General features: G+C 48.3%; 2 protein-coding genes across 6 annotated transcripts in view; one reads left to right on the top strand and one right to left on the bottom strand.

Moving 5' to 3' along the window:
• DOCK7 (dedicator of cytokinesis 7) overlaps window positions 1–20,518 on the top strand; it is a 131,583-nt gene that overhangs the window by 34,247 nt on the left and 76,818 nt on the right. The window lies entirely within an intron of this gene.
• ANGPTL3 (angiopoietin like 3) lies at window positions 1,697–14,225 on the bottom strand. Its single transcript, XM_069738174.1, has 8 exons — window positions 14,127–14,225; window positions 11,774–12,452; window positions 10,404–10,514; window positions 9,953–10,070; window positions 9,101–9,220; window positions 8,081–8,176; window positions 4,913–5,176; window positions 1,697–3,258 (listed from the first exon to the last, which is right to left on the bottom strand). Exons 2-8 carry the CDS (start codon window positions 12,263–12,265, stop codon window positions 3,080–3,082), a joined length of 1,380 nt encoding a protein of 459 aa, XP_069594275.1. The 5' UTR covers window positions 12,266–12,452; window positions 14,127–14,225; the 3' UTR covers window positions 1,697–3,079.

The raw sequence follows: 20,518 nt of genomic DNA, 5'->3' as shown, positions 1-20,518 counted from the left end.
TGTGATCGGCACCACCATCAACCAACTGTTAGCAGGTGGGCAGTACATGATGCACAGCGGCATACGTTGTGTAGTGGCCGTTCTCTGGTATTGCAGTTCAGCTTCTATTCACTTTTATAGGAATCGATCACCTTCATCTGATTTGTGTAAATTTGTGCTTAAGTCGCTGATGTTCCTTGCCGTCCCCCCGTCCCCCCCCCCAGTGTTGTGCTCTTGACTCCATATGGAAAAACAGAGGCAGAAAATGCATGTTTTACATCCCTTGATTATGGGAGTAAGTACAGAGGATTTTGGGTCTTTTTTTGGTCTCTCCGTTCTATTTCTTGGAATGTGGGAGATCGAAGCAGAGTTGGAAAAGAAGGTGGGAGAGCGAGGCGGAAAGGAAGGTGGGGAGAGCGAGGCGGAAAGGATGGTGGGAGAGCGAAGCAGAGGCAGAAAGAAAGGCGGGAGAGCGAGGCGGAAAGGAAGGTGGGGAGAGCGAGGAAGAAAGGAAGGTGGGGAGAGCGAGGCGGAAAGGAAGGTGGGAGAGTGAAGCAGAGGCAGAAAGAAAGGCGGGAGAGCGAGGCGGAAAGGAAGATGGGGGAGAGCAAGGCAGAAAGGAAGGCGGGAGAGCAACACAGAAAGGAAGGTGGGAGAGCGAAGCAGAGGCAGAAAGGAAGGTGGTGAGAGCGAGGCGGAAAAGAAGATGGGGAGAGCAAGGAGGAAAGGAAGGTGGGGAGAGCGAGGCGGAAAGGAAGGTGGGGAGAGTGAAGCGGAAAGGAAGGTGGGGAGAGCGAAGCGGAAAGGAAGGTGGGGAGAGCGAGGCGGAAAGGAAGGTGGGGAGAGCGAGGCGGAAAGGAAGGTGGGGAGAGCGAGGCGGAAAGGAAGGTGGGGAGAGCGAGGCGGAAAGGAAGGTGGGGAGAGCGAGGCGGAAAGGAAGGTGGGGAGAGCGAGGCGGAAAGGAAGGTGGGGAGAGCGAGGCGGAAAGGAAGGTGCGGAGAGCGATGCGGAAAGGAAGGTGAGGAGAGCGATGCGGAAAGGAAGGTTCGGAGAGCGAGGCGGAAAGGAAGGTGCGGAGAGCGAGGCGGAAAGGAAGGTGGGGAGAGCGAGGCGGAAAGGAAGGTGGGGAGATCGAGGCGGAAAGGAAGGTGCGGAGAGCGAGGCGGAAAGGAAGGTGCGGAGAGCGAGGCGGAAAGGAAGGTGCGGAGAGCGAGGCGGAAAGGAAGGTGCGGAGAGCGAGGCGGAAAGGAAGGTGCGGAGAGCGAGGCGGAAAGGAAGGTGCGGAGAGCGAGGCGGAAAGGAAGGTGCGGAGAGCGAGGCGGAAGGGAAGGTGGGGAGAGCGAGGGAGAGGCAGAAAGGAAGGCAAGGGAGAAGGAGGCAGAAAGGAAGGCAGGAGAGCGAGGCAGAGGCGGAAAGGAAGGCAAGGGAGAGTGAGGGAGAATGCGGAAAGGAGAGCGGGGGAGAGGAGGAAATGCTGGACTGTGAGATTGCTGGAGGCATATGCTTGCTGAGAACATTTGTGCTGGGCTAGTTTTTTTGTACAAACTCCCATAAATATTAATAGCTAGAACCTCACGTGTCGCCACCACCTCTTTTGCGTTTTCGTGCTTTCTGGAATGAAGTCCCAGCTGCAGGACCTGCATTGATCAGATGTTTATGGGATTTCCTGTAGATATACCATAAATATCCCAGAGGAAGAATAACACCACTCTGTGGGAAGTCTGCAGTCTTCATCTTTATTATTACAAAACATATTAAAAATTCCGGCAATATAATGTCACGTTTCTAAACGTCCATAATACATATAAAAAACTAAAGAAGCCAAATGAGCAGTGTATCCAGTCCTACAGACGTTGCGGCTATTAATATAATAAGCTTACAGTACAGAAGTCAATATGACTTAGTGATAGTTAAGCCCACGACTGCTTAAAGGGGCAGTCTAACTACTGATCCAAAAGAGCCTCTAGATAAATACAGTGGAAACAGAGGTCTCTCTTACAGTTTTGGGCACCAGTATTTACACATTTTGGAGATTTTTTGCAGTTAAGACTTAAAATTAGCAATATGACCCCCTTTCTTAATGATTTATAAGTCAGGAATCCACCAAATTCTTGTTGTTTATCAGTCTATAAATTTTGCTATCTCATTGCCATCTTCATTATAGCCTTTAAAGAAGACCTGTCACTTGCCAGAAATCTGTAATTTTTTTTCACCTGGTGCAAATGCCACTGTTTTCCTGAATCGGGCAATGTGTTTATTTAGTTTTTGCTCCTCTCTGTTCCTGAGATACGGACTTTTCTTCTAGTTTTCTTATCCTAGTGGGCGTGCTTCTCCGCTCTTCCCTGTGGGCGTCATCTTGATGGCCACACCCAGATGGACAAATAGATTTATACACAGGGAAGAGGAGGCCATATCTCAGGAACAGAGAGGCGCAGGAAGAAAAGAAAAACATCGGTGAATTCAGGAGAACAGCGGCATTTACACCAGGTAGAAAAAAATAAACATATTAAGTGACAGGTCTGCTAAAAATTGAAAGAGAAGCTTATAAAAAACATTGTAACATTCTAGCTTTTGCTCCATATTCATTCTATTGCAAATTTGCATTCATCCAGATAAAACAGGATTGGGGTAATTAGCATATTCCTTTTCCCATAAAGCATTGCCTGTGAATAAGTCTCCATACACTGCTACGTCTCTTCAATAAGAGCCAGGACACCCCACTCCCCAAGTAACATTTACATCTAAATACAGTAATTATTTCCAGGTAGCTGTTACTATAGCTTGGTCCGTCTTCATTACATACTGGGAATACCCCTTTAAGAGTAACTTTCTCCCCACTGTACATCAGTCATTATTAATGGTGCAGTACCCTGCGGCCTGTTGTGTTTTTATGAAACCCCCCCCCAGGTTACATCACAGTGCACGATTCTTAGGGGCGGGTTTACGGCTTCTACGAGTCCCGTCTTCCACCCCACATGGAATCGAATGATCTCTGCAGTCCCCGGAGGAGCGCTATTAGTCCTCCGGAATCGGAAAGTCCTCTATGAAGCATCTGGTGACTGATGTGAGGCTTGTTCCTCAATCGAGGATCCCTTTGCCCCTACTCAAAATTTTCCATCTCTGTGCGGTAAAGCATGATCTTGGTGGACCTGAGCGAGTACATTCTCCCCTTCTCTGGTTTCCAGGACAAGCCTTGTACTCGCCGCCGCTCTCCTTTCACCCTGGATCTGTACTTAGCGTTCAGGTTGGTTCCTCCGCAGGACGCTTTCCACCATCCACCTGCAACAAAGGGGGGAGATATTTAGCCCAAACCTTGGAAGTGAAAACTTTGAGCAATGCAGGTTTCTTGGTTCATTGCAAATTTTGTAAGTTCTTGCTCCAGGACATATTGGGAACCGCCATTATGTTGGAAAGTTTAGAAAAATGGTCTCAAAGCTGGAGGACCTTAAATGGGGGTTCTTCATATTGATGATCAATCCATCAGATAGAGCACAGCTGATCGGTGGAAGTCCTCAGTGACTGTATGATATTAATGACCTTTAGGCCGGCAAATGCTATTTGGTCCCACACTTGGCACCACTACCGTCCAGCTGATAGCTGGAGTCATGACCATGGGAAGTTTACAGTGTACCCAGCCAGAACAGCACAGCTCCGTACACCATGCAGTGGCAGATCTCTAGGACTGCAGCTCAGATCACATTCACTTCAATAGGAGCTGAACTGCAGTACCTGGGAGTGGCTTGTATGCAGTGTCCGGAGCTGTGCTGTTCCAGCTCTTAAGGTACCGTCACACTAGACGATATCGCTAGCGATCCGTGACGTTGCAGCGTCCTCGCTAGCGATATCGTCCAGTGTGACAGGCAGCAGCAATCAGGCCCCTGCTGTGCTGTCGCTGGTCGGGGAAGAAAGTCCAGAACTTTATTTGGTCGCTGGACTCCCCACAGACATCGCTGAATCGGCGTGTGTGACACCGATTCAGCGATGTCTTCACTGGTAACCAGGGTAAACATCGGGTTACTAAGCGCAGGGCCGCGCTTAGTTACCCGATGTTTACCCTGGTTACCGGCATCGTTGGTCGCTGGAGAGCGGTCTGTGTGACAGCTCTCCAGCGACCAAACAGCGACGCTGCAGCGATCCGGATCGTTGTCGGTATCGCTGCAGCGTCGCTAAGTGTGACGGTACCTTTACACTGTGTACCTCCTGATGCCATGGAACTTGCAAACAGCTGATCTGCTTTTGTGCTGGGAGGTCGAACTCTTGCCGACTGATAGTGATGATCTTATCAAAGTATTGGACAACCACCTTAAAAGGGGTTGTCCTGGGCTTGGACATCCCTTTCTCAATCACTGTTTTACCCAATTAAAGTAATGGCAGGTATACTCCCCTCCGGTGTCAGCGCCATTCCAGAGGTGTCGGCACTGGTTCTCCCGGGACACCGCTAGACCAACGCCAGTGCTAGAGGTGACTGTGTATGCTATTATTTTACTTGGGTGGTGGGGGGACAGGGATTTGAGAAGGGGTTGTCCCCTTTGAGAGGAGATAAAAATTTCAGGAAAATAACGTATTTAAATAGTAGACAAAAATGACTTTTTCTTTCCATGAACGCCATGCATCTACTTGACAATCAAGGGTTAACATTTTAAGTGCTGCATTATGCATTTTTGTGCAAGTGTTAGGGATTTGCTCCTCTGTGCCGGCATCTTTCCCAAGTCTGTGCGCAGATTTCTTAAAGTGATATTCCTGCTCCTCTTGCGTCCTCGTTGGGAGGTCTGGCATATAGCTGACTGTCTGATATAGGTAGGTAGGCCTATTTAGGAGATCTGGACAAGACCTAGTGGACGCTGGTGCCCCTCAATGCGGAAGTGAGAGGCTCTGGATGACCCCCATAAGGCTGGCCGAGGGGCTCTACCCATCGCTCTGCTCGGTGCATTACCTGATGATGTTTCTGCACACTTGAGATGTTGGGAGTGGTGGTCGCTGGTAGAGAAGGGCAGCGGGGTGTATTCGGGCAGAGCGCCCGGCACGTTCCCCAGGACCTGGGACAGTTGCAGGGTGAAGCTCGTGTCCTCATTCCCCAGTGAGAATAAATACTCCACAAAGCGATTGTTATTCTTCCAGTCCTGCAGCTCGATGTGCAGGATGTAGTCCGCCTGTTGGGACAGAGAGAAGATCTTCTGCAGGCCGAGCCAGAATTCACCTGGAAACGAGAGGACACTATAAATGTCTTAAAGGGGCTGTCCGAGATGATGGAAAAGTTGCACTCAGTCAAAAGCTACATTTGTTGATACCAGTATATCCCTTTAAGATTTAAAGGGGTCATCCACGGTAATGAAAAGGCTGAACACCGCATCAGCAATACAGGTAAAATGAAGAAATAGCGCACACTTGCCCCTAGATGTTTGTCTGCATATACCAGAGGCCTGGAGTCGGGAGCATCGGGGCCACAGATCTGGAGCAGTCGGAAGTAAAATGTTGAGCATAACTTGTTTTATTACTTTATAAGTATTTTTATGCTGTGAGCATCTTTTTCATTACCATGGATAACCCCCTTGAAGGATCTCAAAGGGACATAGCAGAACAAGCAATTGTCTCTTTTTTCATGTAATAAATAGTTAACTTATTTTAGAAAATTGCACAAAGCGTCACTTTCTGTGACCGTATTATTACAGACTGGGTCACTGCTTTCTGTCTTTATTGACCCTGTTATGTGTATTTATAGCGGTCTCGTGCGGCGGTAGTCGCCCCCTGGTCCATGTTTTGACCCAGCGTTGTGCCAGTGAGTGCAGCTCTGTTAGTTTTGGGTCTGTGTGCGGTGATTTATTAACCAGTGTAAACAAAGGCGGTGTCGTGTGATCCAGCAGCGGCCCCCGGTGATTGGCCCTCCGGGGTTGGACGATGGGCTTCTCAGCTTGATTGCCTCTTTTAGATAATGAGATGTCTGCCGACATAAATGGTGTCTGCGTGGTGTCGGCGTGATGCAATGGGGACAGCGGGACATACAGTAATGGGGTCAGCGTGATCCAATGGGGACAGCAGGACATACAGTAATGGGGTCAGCGTGATCCAATGGGGACAGCAGGACATACAGTAATGGGGTCAGCGTGATCCAATGGGGACGGCGGGACATACAGTAATGGGGTCAGCGTGATCCAATGGGGTCAGCGTGATCCAATGGGGACAGCAGGACATACAGTAATGGGGTCAGCGTGATCCAATGGGGACGGCAGGACATACAGTAATGGGGTCAGCGTGATCCAATGGGGACGGCAGGACATACAGTAATGGGGTTGGCGTGATGCAATGGGGACTGTGGACCATACAGTAATGGGGTTGGCGTGATGCAATGGGGACGGCGGGCCGTACAGTAATGGGGGCGGCGTGATGCAATGGGGATGGCGGGACATACAGTAATGGGGTCAGCGTGATGCAATGGGGACGGCGGGCCGTACAGTAATGGGGTCGGCGTGATGCAATGGGGACTGTGGGCCGTACAGTAATGGGGTTGGCGTGATGCAATGGGGACTGTGGGCCGTACAGTAATGGGGTCGGCGTGATGCAATAGGGACGGCGGGACATACAGTAATGGGGTCAGCGTGATGCAATGGGGACGGTGGGACATACAGTAATGGGGTCGGCGTGATGCAATGGGGACTGTGGGCCGTACAGTAATGGGGTCGGCGTGATGCAATGGGGATGGCGGGCCGTACAGTAATGGGGTCGGCGTGATGCAATAGGGACGGCGGGATATACAGTAATGGGGTCGGCGTGATGCAATGGGGATGGCGGGACATACAGTAATGGGGTCGGCGTGATGCAATGGGGACTGTGGGCCGTACAGTAATGGGGTTGGCGTGATGCAATGGGGACTGTGGGCCGTACAGTAATGGGGTCGGCGTGATGCAATAGGGACGGCGGGACATACAGTAATGGGGTCAGCGTGATGCAATGGGGACGGTGGGACATACAGTAATGGGGTCGGCGTGATGCAATGGGGACTGTGGGCCGTACAGTAATGGGGTCGGCGTGATGCAATGGGGATGGCGGGCCGTACAGTAATGGGGTCGGCGTGATGCAATGGGGACTGTGGGCCGTACAGTAATGGGGTCGGCGTGATGCAATAGGGACGGCGGGATATACAGTAATGGGGTCGGCGTGATGCAATGGAGACGGCGGGCCGTACAGTAATGGGGTCGGCTTGATGCAATGGGGATGACGGGCCGTACAGTAATGGGGATGGCGGAACATACAGTAGTGAGGTCGGCGTGATGCAATGGGGACTGCGGGATACACAGTAATTGGGTCCGCGCGATGCATTGGGGATGGCGGGACATACAGTAATGGGGTCAGCGTGATGCAATGGGGACGGTGGGCCGTAGAGTAATGGGGATGGCACCATGCAATGGGGAAGACGGGCTGTACAGTAACGGGATGAGGTTGCCTCAGTCCTCTGGCTTGTGCCAAAGGTGAACCTCACAGTGCCGTCTGTACGTAGGATCAGTCCTCTACTATCATTCTCAAGGGGTCTTCCCAAAAATGGCAGTTGTTGAATAGCCACGTAATCTATGGTAAATGAATGATTGCTGCTTAGACCCCCCAGCTGTCCCGAGAGCGAGGGGGCCTTCATCCCCTGTGTGAATGCATGGGATGATCATGAACATGTCGGACCAGTGAGTGCAGCAGTGGTTGCACATGCTCAGTACTGTTCCATGCAGACTCTTTGAGCCCAGCGGTGTCATTAGTGAGGGTCCTAGCGGTTGGACCCTCAGTGGTCCCACATTTGTCATCTGCCCTGTGGGTAGGTGGGCTGTTCCATAGACATATATTAGCCCTCCATAGTTGTGTTTCAGGGAAAGCTGGGTGGCAGCCAGTGAATGAGCCATGATGGCAGTTCCTGTGCTGGAGGTTTCCGGACGTCCTGATTCTACACCTGACAGCCGCGGCCCGGCAGCTGTGCCGCTCAGAAGTCTGGGAGAGCCGGGTGATGACACCCAACTTTCCCCGGAATGTGTAATGTGTTCTCACTGCCCCTTTCTGCCGGATTTATCGTTTAAGCCTTTTTTTAAGGGTTTTCGAGGGATGCGACATTTCAAGACGAACTCACCCCTGAGGTCACCGAAGCCTCTGGTGTAATCTTCCCAGGTCTGATTAAAGTCCACGGATCCATCTGTCCTCCTCTGGATGACTGTCCACGCCGTGTCTGAAAGACGAGAGTGACTTAGGACTATTGTCGGAGACAGGACTCCTGCTGGGGGGCCGTGCAGCCAGAAGTGCCGTGCAATCTGCAGATTTGGGTCTTTTTTAATCTCTCTGCACCGGTGCTTATCTTGCTGGGCCTTGGGCAGCAGCCCTCTTAAGGTACCGTCACACATAACGATATCGTTAACGATATCGTTGATTTTTGTGACGTAGCAACGATATCGTTAAGGAAATCGTTATGTGTGACAGCGACCAACGAAATCTTGAAAACACGCATGGTTTGAGGCCCTCGAGGAATGCAGTTTGACACCCCTGATCTACAGGATCCCTCTTGTCACTTCTGATTGGTCAAGAGAGCAAAATGAACCACATATAGGGCCCAATTTATTATTGCATTTACGCCTTTTTTTTAAATCATGTTTGTGTTTTAGCCTTTTTTTTGGTGCCTTCCATTTTGTGCCTTTTTTTTAAAAAAAAACAAAACCTAGTTTTGTTTGATTCGTCAATTTTTTTTTTTTTTTTAAATTGCACATTTTTTTCTCAACTCTACTCCAATCCCCCTTTGTAAAGTAACTCTACACAGGCCTGAAGTTTTTGCTCAAATTTGTGCAACATTTTAGACAAACACTGTGTCACAAAAAGTTGCAAAATAGTTTTTTTTTTTTTAAATAAAATTTGCCCGAAATTCACCTACTGCGTGCACCATTTAAAAAAAAAAAAAAAAAAAAATTGGCCTAAAAAAAAATCAATGAAAACAACAAAAAGGGACTTGAAAAGTAAAAAAAAAAACAACACAAATGATGAATCGAGCCCATAGTGTATATGTAAAACGATCTCCCTGTTCCGTCCACCGCCAGTGATGGGAGTCCGAGATGAGCGGAGGGAGATCTCGCCTCTATAATGATCTCCGAGCGCCCGTTGTTACCTGCGGTGAATTCACAGTAGACGCCGAACTCTGCGCTGTTGTTGGGTCTTATGGTGTAGATGCCGCTCCGCCGCCCGCCATCATTGGAAATGTCATTGCAGTCCCGCGGCAGATCTGAAACTGGGGGAGATAAATCTTGAAGTTATCAACAGGAACAAGACTGACTGTGACGTTATTACTTTAATAATCATTTCCAAGGAGTGGGGGGGGGGGGGGGGGGGGGCAGAACTATTAACAGAGTACAAAACTTAAAAAAAAAAGCTTAGAAAAAAACAATAAGTGGCAATTCTCCTAATATACCGTCATGATTGTTTTTGTTTTTCACTCTATGAATGTAGGCTGCAGTGTAAAGTATGGAGGCGTAAATTTATGTCTAAGGATGTGTATATACATGAAAGTTTTTTCAATACAAAACCAATATTTTATATCCTGAATATATATGTACCGTGTCTATATAATCTGAAAATTACGCTACAGAGTTCTTTCTGCAGTAGGAAAAGTTTAATAAAGTTTCAAAGAAAAAAAAACCAAAACTTCCATTTTGCTCCATTTTTTTTTTCAGCCTGCATTGTAAAGAATGGAGGTTTTCATCTCGGAAGCTATGCCATCATTCTTTACACTGCAGGCTGCAAAAAAATGGAGCAAAATGGAAGTTTTTTTTTTCTTTGAAACTTTATAAAACTTTTTCTACGGCAGCAAGCACTTTCCTACCTAAACAGTAACCTTTAAGATGGCACCAGAAATGACTGTATTGGGGAGATCATAGCCCCCCGATCCTTCCTGCACTCAGTGCTAGTTATGCTTACAGGAGCCCCCCCTAGTGGTCATGTGCAGCTTTTACAATGTCTTTACCATTGGGATCCAGCATCTGTACTGTTAAGTTTGAGCTTGGATTGAAGGCGCGGGGGTCATCGAGTTTGTTGCTTCTGGGTGAGCTCTTCTTACTGTCCACCACGCTGACATTGCCGATCTGGAAGAGAAGATGATGGTGAATATCTGCTGCCGCCATCCACCACAGCAGAAAGTGGCCTCTCTTCTCATACTGAATCCTGCTTGCAGAATTGAAAATCGTATTGAATAAGATTAGTGCACCATTGCTATTTTCTTCCCAAAACACCACCACTGTAGTCTACAGGTTGTGTCCGGTATTGCAGCTCAGCTCCATTGTCGAATTGAAGCTGGGATGCAATACCACATACAACCTGCATTTGTGGGGGGCGCTGTTTGCTTAACTTTTTTAAAGCTGTGCCATTGCTTGCAGGGGGAAGCCCATGTAACCCGGTGTTTCAATGACATTTCTCACCTTGTCTTCAAGATCCTTAATTTGGCTGTTCTGATAATCGAGTTGCACATTCTGGTCGGCGACCACCTTCAGGAGGCGGCGTATGTTCGTGTCTTGCTGCTCCACGTATTGCTGAAATACATTTTTAATTATTTTTTAGCAATTTTTGGGTAAAATGGCAAATTCTCATCTGTCAGTTGCTCCTTAGCAGCAGATCACTGCCTGCCCTGTCTAAATTACCGCTGACAATAAGGAGCAAGCGCCATGTATCCCTGGGATGAAAGAGGCCGACACTCCCGAGAAAACCCCATTCCCTGCAGGAATCCGAGGAGCCTTTATATAAGGTGGAGCATTGGCGGACAGCTAATCAACCCCAAAACTTTTAACTCATTGCAGAATCGAAAGTTTTGCAATTTTTTATTAAACTTTTTTTTTATTCATCGCCATAGTCAAGATCTCTGTTTGCTTTCCGCAAATGAAAACATTCACAAAGTGAAAGTCAAACTGCTTTTCACAGATGGGGGTTTGTCACAGTTGTATCCAGTCTATAGACAATCCTCCTGATACATTGCGACTGTCAGGACAGAAGAGATTTGTGCCACTGATGAGTTCAACACTTGTGTGATGGGTTTATATGGCAGATAAGTGAGAGCAATAGCTTGCCCTGCAGTTGATTTAACAAACTCCACCTTGGCATATTTTCTGTGTAGTCTGAGGCCGGGCACAGGGCAGTGAATAATTTGGGTTGACTGGGTATAATTTGGGCGCACAAGGTATTTCCTATGCATATAATGGCATGGTGCCATCTGGGCAGGCTGCAAGTCTGGGCACAACGCTGACAAGGTTTGCACCAAATGAAAATGGGTGGTCCCGGACCCCCTAATATGGAACATTTGGAAAGGTCTTTACTACAAATCCACCCTTACAGTCCCCCTGAACTCATCACTTAGCTTTTCCAGGCTCCTGAATGGCAAATCTACCTAGATAAGCAATGCTACATTTATACCTTTCCCTGTTTATTTAGAAACTGCATGAAGTAGGGAATTGCTTAAAAGGCAATTCCTCCATTGAATGTAAGTGCATGTGAACAATTAAAAAAAAATCTAAAAACTTTGCAGCATGCATTAATCGGGCGGTGGAGAAGTTCTGCATAGGTTGTGCATCCAAGGATTCGCTCGCGGAGATAGTCATGATGCGATGTGGCCCCTTAGCTGCAGGAGTGAAGTATAAGGAGGAATTCAAGATCTCGCCTACCTTTGCGGTACCCATGAGCCTCGATTACAAGTTTCATTGTGTGTGAAACTACAACTCCTAACATTTCCTGCGGTGCGTTGTTCTGGCATTGTAAGGAGTTGCCCTTTAAGCGCTTTCCTAGTACAATCGTCTCTTACCTTTAGTGCGGCCAGTTCTTTATGGTCCTGGAACTCTTGGTGGCCCTCGGTGATCTGATTGAGCTTCTCCTCCAGGCGGCCGATCTTGGCCTGAAGTTGGACCTTGTCCTGCAGGAGATGCTCGATCTGGGAGTAGATTTTACTCGACAGGTTTTTCAGCTCCTCGTTGTTTTCTTGCAACCTGGACGTCTTCTCCTTCAGCTCCTCTTCCTTCTCGCGGATCTCGTTAGTCTGTTCCGAGAGGTCGTAAAAGGATTTGTCGAAAAGGTTGAGCTTCTGAAAAATCTCATTGATCTGCCCCTTGGTCTTGTGGACGAAATCCTTCAGGCCGTGGCCGAGCTGCAGGAGGCCGTTGGCCAAGATCCTCACGTCGTCCAGCATGGCGAAGCGAGATTTGGGTTCTGCGGGTAAAGAGTCAAACTGGCCGTCCTCGAGTTTCTCGATGGACGCGGAGAAGACCAGAGGCAGGAGGAGGAGGAGAAGGACCTTCATCTTGGCTGCCGAGGATCCTGCTGCTGAGTGTCTCCTTCCTGCCTCACTATTAGGCTATATATATCGCTGCGGAGATTAGGCACAGACAGTGCACTGGTTGATAATTAAACAAGACGCTTGAACTAATGTAACCTCTGCCCAACTTTTTTTTTTTTTGCTTTCCACAATGTGGTGCTGACACAACAGACTGGAGGGAAAAAAAATCATTGATATAAAAACCCAAATGCACAAACAATCACCATCATCATCTTCACTGTATCTGCAGGGACAGCCTGACCTTTATGTGGCGTAAACTCCCTGCACAGAAAACAATCTGCTATTTTACAGTGTAAACCTCCCCCTTATTGTCTTCTTTTCCAAGGATATTCTGAAGGAATTTGCTGTTTTCTTGGTATTATGTTGGGTAGTGATACAGTTTGTGCTACGTGATTGCACCAAGTTTACATCCAGGATGTTTACTTTGTGTGGATGTGATAAATATTGCACTGAATGATCTGTAGTTATGGATGTGAACATCGTGGACTCTGCTGAGATTGTATGTCTCTTCTATAAACCGTGGGCAAATTATGTGCTGTTAATATCAGCCAGAGATTTTTATTAAAAAAAGATTCCACTACCACTGGTGGCCCTGTCCCTGCTGAGTTTGGATCCCCCCTATTCCGTGGCAGGTAGTCCCCAACATCGCTGGGTCCACATGCTCTGTCTCCCTTCACTGGGTCTGGAATCTTTCTACCTGCCCTCACAAGGTCCACTGGCTCTCCCCCTGCTGTCGCTGGGTCCGCTGGCTTTTTGCCTGCCCTTACTGGGTCCACTGGTTCTGGTTCTGCACCTGCCCTCACTGGGTCTGCTCGCTCTGTACTTGCCCTCGCTGGGTCCGCTAGCTCTCTTCCTGCCCTCGCTGGGTTCGCTGGCTCTCACACTGCCTTTGCTGGGTCCGCTGGCTCTCACACTGCCCTTGCTGGCTGTCCCCCTGCCCTCGCTGGCTGTCCCCCTGCCCTCACCGGCTGTCCCCCTCCCCTCGCCGGGTCCGCTGGCTGTCCCCCTGCCCTCACCGGCTGTCCCCTGCCCTTGACGGGTCTGCCGACTGTCCCCCTGCCCTCACCGGCTGTCCCCATCCCTTGACGGGTCCGCCGACTGTCCCCCTGCCCTCACCGGCTGTCCCCTGCCTTTGACGGTCCGCCGACTGTCCCCCTGCCCTCGCCGGCTGTTCCCTGCTCTCGCCGGGTATCCCCCTGCCCTCGCCGGGTCCACCAGCTGCCCCCTGCCCTCACCGGCTGTCCCCTGCTCTCGCCGGGTCTCCCCCTGCCTTCGCCGGGTCCGCTGGCGATCCCCCTGCCCTCGCCAGGTCCGCCGGCTGTCATCCTGCCCTCACCGTGTCTGCCGGCTGTCCCCCTGCCCTCGCTGGATCCCCTGGCTCTTTGCCTGCCCTCGTTGGGTCAGCTGCCTCCTCTTGTTGGGTCCGGTGACCTGTTACCCCCTCTTTGCTTAATCAAATGGGCTTTCCCACTATGTTGTGTTTCTGCCCATTGGAGATCCCCATTGAGATCATCTTTTTCTTTTTTGAAGTTTCTCTATTAAAGAGTGCCATCTGATAAGTGAAAATATCTGCTGATACGGCATGTATCGAATCCCGTTGGTGCGATCTTTTTCCCCTTGATTTATCCAAATACAACATTTTGCAAAAAAACAGCAAAAAAGTGAATAAAGTGTAATAATGATGTAGTGCTGCTGGTAATATTGTCTTCCCCTATAGTAATATTGTAGCCATGTTTAGTATCATTGCCCTAATTTATTAAAGATCTGATTGCTTATTTCCTGGTGTGTCCGGGGGATTGTCCTGGTGGAGGACGGAGTTACTCACCCTTCTGACATTCGATGCTGTCCTTCTCTCCGTCCTCTCCTCGTCGGTGCAGAACTGTGCCGTAACCTCCGCACCCTTTACGTATATAGTGAAAAATGACTCAGCCGCAGGTTTCACAATTACACAGAAGGGGAACGTTCTGCATTTTCCCCCCCCCCCCCCCATTTTTCTTCTTTTGTTCTAGTCATAGAACTTTGTGAAAAAAAATATTACAAATATTATACAGTGAAATAAACACAAGAGCTAAAAATTCTTCCCATTTATTTTTTTAATATAAATTTGGATGCACGATACAATGTAAATCCGGTCTTCTCTTTGCTGTTTATTTAGCTTTTCCATTGCGATTTCCATCACATCTGGTCTCCATTACCGGCTGGATGCAGTTTTTTTTCTTTCTTTTACGCCTTCGTTGACTTTTCACCTAATTTCTTACCCCCCTGGCCCAGCACTATGACATACAAACGTGTCTCCAATCACAAGACCAGGAAATTATGAATCCGCTGTTCTCAGGATAAGTACCCCTTTCACAAGACTCGACCTTACCGTTCTTCTGTCTGTAATGAACCCTGGTAGCATTTCTTTTATGAAATCGCTTATTTTGATCTCTTGGAAGCTCTGACCTCTGAGCACAGGTTACATCTACATGGAAACTACTTTGGTGTTTTTAAATGGAGTTGTTAAGATTTGTGTATAAAGGCAGCATGGAAATATGGAGCCTGGCAATATAGGATTTTTATTATTTGACCTACGGTAGTTCTTTCATGCAAGTAGTTTTTAAATGGTGCCCATTGTGAATCCTGCTTCCCCAGCCCACAAAGAGCCTGTGAGTCCAGCTTGTCCCAACCACAAAAGCAGAGGGTGGTTATAAATGGTATAGTCTCTAACTGGGTCGCTGTGACCAGTGGGGTACCGCAGGGGTCGGTATTGGGACCTGTTCTCTTCAACATATTCATTAATGATCTGGTAGAAGGTTTACACAGTAAAATATCGATATTTGCAGATGATACAAAACTATGTAAAGCAGTTAATACAAGAGAAGATAGTATTCTGCTACAGATGGATCTGGATAAGTTGGAAACTTGGGCTGAAAGGTGGCAGATGAGGTTTAACAATGATAAATGTAAGGTTATACACATGGGAAGAAGGAATCAATATCACCATTACACACTGAACGGGAAACCACTGGGTAAATCTGACAGGGAGAAGGACTTGGGGATCCTAGTTAATGATAAACTTACCTGGAGCAGCCAGTGCCAGGCAGCAGCTGCCAAGGCAAACAGGATCATGGGGTGCATTAAGAGAGGTCTGGATACACATGATGAGAGCATTATACTGCCTCTGTACAAATCCCTAGTTAGACCGCACATGGAGTACTGTGTCCAGTTTTGGGCACCGGTGCTCAGGAAGGAGATAATGGAACTAGAGAGAGTACAAAGGAGGGCAACAAAATTAATAAAGGGGATGGGAGAACTACAATACCCAGATAGATTAGCGAAATTAGGATTATTTAGTCTAGAAAAAAGACTGAGGGGCGATCTAATAACCATGTATAAGTATATAAGGGGACAATACAAATATCTCGCTGAGGATCTGTTTATACCAAGGAAGGGGACGGACACAAGGGGGCATTCTTTGCGTCTGGAGGATAGAAGGTTTTTCCACCAACATAGAAGAGGATTCTTTACTGTTAGGGCGGTGAGAATCTGGAATTGCTTGCCTGAGGAGGTGGTGATGGCGAACTCAGTCAAGGGGTTCAAGAGAGGCCTGGATGTCTTCCTGGAGCAGAACAATATTGTATCATACAATTATTAGGTTCTGTAGAAGGACGTAGATCTGGGGATTTATTATGATGGAATATAGGCTGAACTGGATGGACAAATGTGTTTTTTCGGCCTTACTATGTTACTATGTTACTATGTTACAAAGAGAGCCTGTGAGTCCTGCTTGCCGCGACCACAAAGAGAGCCTGCGAGTCCTGCTTGCCCCGAACACAAGGAGAGAGACTGGGGCCTGCCTACCCTGAGCACAAAGAGAAAGAAACTGTGAGGCCTTCTTACCCTGACCACAAAGAGAGAGAGAGACTGTGAGGCCTGCTTACCCCGACCACAAAGAGAGAGACTGTGAGGCCTGCTTACCCCGACTACAAAGAGAGACTTTGAGGCCTGCTTACCCCGACCACAAAGAGAGATTGTGAGGCCTGCTTACCCCGACCACAGAGAGAGAGACTGTGAGGCCTGCTTACCCCGACCACAGAGAGAGAGACTGTGAGGCCTGCTTACCCTGACCACAGAGAGAGAGCCTGTGAGGCCTGCTTACTCTGACCACAGAGAGAGAGACTGTGAGTCCTGCTTACCCCGACCACAGAGAGAGAGACTGTGAGGCCTGCTTACTCCGACCACAGAGAGAGCGACTGTGAGGCCTGCTTACCCCGACCACAGAGAGAGAGACTGTGAGGCCTGCTTACTCCGACCACAGAGAGAGAGACTGTGAGGCCTGCTTACTCCGACCACAGAGAGAGAGACTGTGAGGCCTGCTTACTCCGACCACAGAGAGAGAGACTGTGAGGCCTGCTTACTCCGACCACAGAGAGAGACTGTGAGGCCTGCTTACCCCGACTACAAAGAGAGACTGTGAGGCCTGCTTACTCCGACCACAGAGAGAGACTGTGAGGCCTGCTTACCCCGACCACAGAGAGAGAGAGACTGTGAGTCCTGCTTACCCCGACCACAGAGAGAGACTGTGAGGCCTGCTTACCCCGACCACAGAGAGAGACTGTGAGGCCTGCTTACCCCGACCACAGAGAGAGACTGTGAGGCCTGCTTACCCCGACCACAGAGAGAGAGACTGTGAGGCTTGCTTACCCCGACCACAGAGAGAGACTGTGAGGCCTGCTTACCCCGACCACAGAGAGAGAGACACTGAGTCCTGCTTACCCCGACCACAGAGAGAGACTGTGAGGCCTGCTTACTCCGACCACAGAGAGAGACTGTGAGGCCTGCTTACCCCGACCACAGAGAGAGAGAGACTGTGAGTCCTGCTTACCCCGACCACAGAGAGAGACTGTGAGGCCTGCTTACCCCGACCACAGAGAGAGACTGTGAGGCCTGCTTACCCCGACCACAGAGAGAGACTGTGAGGCCTGCTTACCCCGACCACAGAGAGAGACTGTGAGGCCTGCTTACCCCGACCACAGAGAGAGACTGTGAGGCCTGCTTACCCCGACCACAGAGAGAGACTGTGAGTCCTGCTTACCCCGACCACTCTGAGTGATTGACAGCTTTTCTTCTATTGTATAAAGGAAGAGCTGTCAATCACTGTGTAGATGGAGATTGCTGAACTCAGACTTTCCTTAAATTTAAAGGAAATCCTAGAAACCTTAATTTCCCCATTGTCAGTGGCCTCTCCGCCATCCTGTAGCTTAGTTATAACAGTGAAGGCCTGTTACACTGGTACACTGTGGTTTTGCCAGATTGGCTCTAATTTCTGAGATATATAATTTTTTTAACCAATAATTTTTTATTGAATTTTACAAATAGGGTGAAGAAAACCTAAATACGGACATATGTTTATAGCATACGTATAAGAGGGCATATAAACATTTAACAAACAGGGTAGGAGGCAAGGGTAGGGGGGAGGAAGCCCGAGGAGGGGGTATATTGTGTCCAATTCCAGTTAGGAGATTCAACCAGAATCTGGAGAATCTGGATTGGTTAGACGAAATACAGGTGTGGCAAAGGGGAAGTGTGGTTGGCATATCCGCCCAGGATTCTGAGATATTTAATAATTCATAATAATAGAATTTCTGGCTTCAAAAAGTCACTTTTGTAGCATTGTAAACTTAGAAATTAAAATACAAATAATTATATGGGACCCTGTTACAGAGCCAAAAGCTGGTGCATTTGTTATCACACATACTGTAAGGCTATGTGCACACGTTGCTGATTTTTTTTTTTCACGTTTTTTTTTCTCTATAAAAACGCTATAAAACCGCAAAAAACAGCACATATTAAGCATCCCATCATTTAGAATGAATTCCGCAATTTTTGTGCACATGATGAGCTTTTTTCCGCAAAAAAATCGCATTGCGGTAAAAAACGCAGCATGTTCATTAATTTTGCAGATTTTTGCAGATTTCCCACTATATAATGCATTGGGAAATGTCTGGAAAAATCAGCAAAAAACCGCACCAAAACGTGCAAAAAAACGCGCAAAAACGCATGCAGATTTCTTGCAGAAAATTTCAGGTTTTTCTCAGGAAATTTCTGCAAGAAATCCTGAACGTGTGCACATAGCCTTAGTGGCATTGGGGGAATGCATTATTCTCATGGGTAAATTGTCTCAAAAACTAGAACCAATTCAGCAAAAGTAATGGGATTTTTTAAATTCAGCAGCCTCAAGATGCCTTGGCACCTGAAAGGAAAAATCTATTTTTGTAGAGCTGTGTTGTTGACAGCAGTGGAGGGATATCTGCGCCCGTCTGTGCCAGATTGCAGCATCAGGTCTAGTTTTGCATATAAAATTCCGCACAATACCGGACTTCTTCCACTGACATGTGCAGGATCCTCGCTCTGTTACATTCACCTCCTTTTAGTAATTAGTAACCCAGTTTTTTCTCTTTTCGTTTATTTTTATCTTCATCCACTTTTGCAAAATTAACTCTGTGCAAGACAATAATGTCAAATCTGACGTGTGGGCGTAAGGAGAACGTGTCCTAAAATAAGAGGAAAAGCATTGCAATGTATAGCTGCACAGGTCTCCTCTACAATGTATGGCTGCAGGTCTCCTCCTCTACAACGTATGGCTGCGCAGGTCTCCTCTGCAATGTATGGCTGCGCAGGTCTCCTCTACAATGTATGGCTGCAGGTCTCCTCCTCTACAATGTATGGCTGTGCAGGTCTCCTCCTCTACAATGTATGGCTGCAGGTCTCCTCTACAATGTATAGATGTGCAGGTCTCCTCTACAGTGTATGGCTGTGCAGGTCTCCTCTACAATGTATGGCTGCAGGTCTCCTCCTCTACAATGTATGGCTGCAGGTCTCCTCTACAATGTATGGCTGCGCAGGTCTCCTCTACAATGTATGGCTGCAGGTCTCCTCCTCTACAATGTATGGCTGTGCAGGTCTCCTCTACAATGTATGGCTGCAGGTCTCCTCCTCTACAATGTATGGCTGCAGGTCTCCTCTACAATGTATAGATGTGCAGGTCTCCTCTACAGTGTATGGCTGTGCAGGTCTCCTCTACAATGTATGGCTGCAGGTCTCCTCTACAATGTATAGATGTGCAGGTCTCCTCTACAGTGTATGGCTGTGCAGGTCTCCTCTACAATGTATGGCTGCAGGTCTCCTCTACAATGTATAGATGTGCAGGTCTCCTCTACAGTGTATGGCTGTGCAGGTCTCCTCTACAATGTATGGCTGCAGGTCTCCTCCTCTACAATGTATGGCTGCAGGTCTCCTCTACAATGTATAGCTGTGCAGGTCTCCTCTACAATGTATGGCTGTGCAGGTCTCCTCTACAATGTATGGCTGCAGGTCTCCTCTACAATGTATGGCTGTGCAGGTCTCCTCTACAATGTATGGCTGCAGGTCTCCTCCTCTACAATGTATGGCTGCAGGTCTACTCCTCTACAGTGTATGGCTGCAGGTCTCCTCCTCTACAATGTATGGCTGCAGGTCTACTCCTCTACAATGTATGGCTGCAGGTCTCCTCCTCTACAATGTATGGCTGTGCAGGTCTCCTCTACAATGTATGGCTGCAGGTCTCCTCTACAATGTATAGCTGTGCAGGTCTCCTCTGCAATATATAGCTGTGCAGGTCTCTTCTACAACGTATGGCTGCGCAGGTCTCCTCTGCAACATATGGCTGCAGGTCTCCTCTACAATGTATGGCTGCGCAGGTCTCCTCTACAATGTATGGCTGCAGGTCTCCTCCTCTACAATGTATGGCTGTGCAGGTCTCCTCTACAATGTATGGCTGCAGGTCTCCTCCTCTACAATGTATGGCTGCAGGTCTCCTCTACAATGTATAGCTGTGCAGGTCTCCTCTACAATGTATGGCTGTGCAGGTCTCCTCTACAATGTATGGCTGCAGGTCTCCTCCTCTACAATGTATGGCTGCAGGTCTACTCCTCTACAATGTATGGCTGCAGGTCTCCTCTACAATGTATAGCTGTGCAGGTCTCCTCTACAATGTATGGCTGTGCAGGTCTCCTCTACAATGTATGGCTGCAGGTCTCCTCCTCTACAATGTATGGCTGCAGGTCTACTCCTCTACAATGTATGGCTGCAGGTCTCCTCCTCTACAATGTATGGCTGTGCAGGTCTCCTCTACAATGTATGGCTGCAGGTCTCCTCTACAATGTATAGCTGTGCAGGTCTCCTCTACAATGTATG

This window comes from Ranitomeya imitator, chromosome 8 (genome assembly GCF_032444005.1).
Source record: "Ranitomeya imitator isolate aRanImi1 chromosome 8, aRanImi1.pri, whole genome shotgun sequence".
Taxonomy (NCBI): domain Eukaryota; kingdom Metazoa; phylum Chordata; class Amphibia; order Anura; family Dendrobatidae; genus Ranitomeya; species Ranitomeya imitator.
The sequence above is the reverse complement of the archived record's forward strand: the minus strand, read 5'-3'. Positions and strand labels throughout refer to the sequence as shown.

Coding starts and splice junctions, on each gene's coding strand:
- ANGPTL3 (XM_069738174.1), bottom strand. CDS start 12,265: ATGAAGGTCCTTCTCCTCCTCCTCCTGCCTCTGGTCTTCTCCGCGTCC. Junction 10,515..11,773: donor AAGAACTGGCCGCACTAAAG/GTAAGAGACGAT, acceptor AATGTATTTCAG/CAATACGTGGAGCAGCAAGA. Junction 8,177..9,100: donor CTACTGTGAATTCACCGCAG/GTAACAACGGGC, acceptor CTCGTCTTTCAG/ACACGGCGTGGACAGTCATC.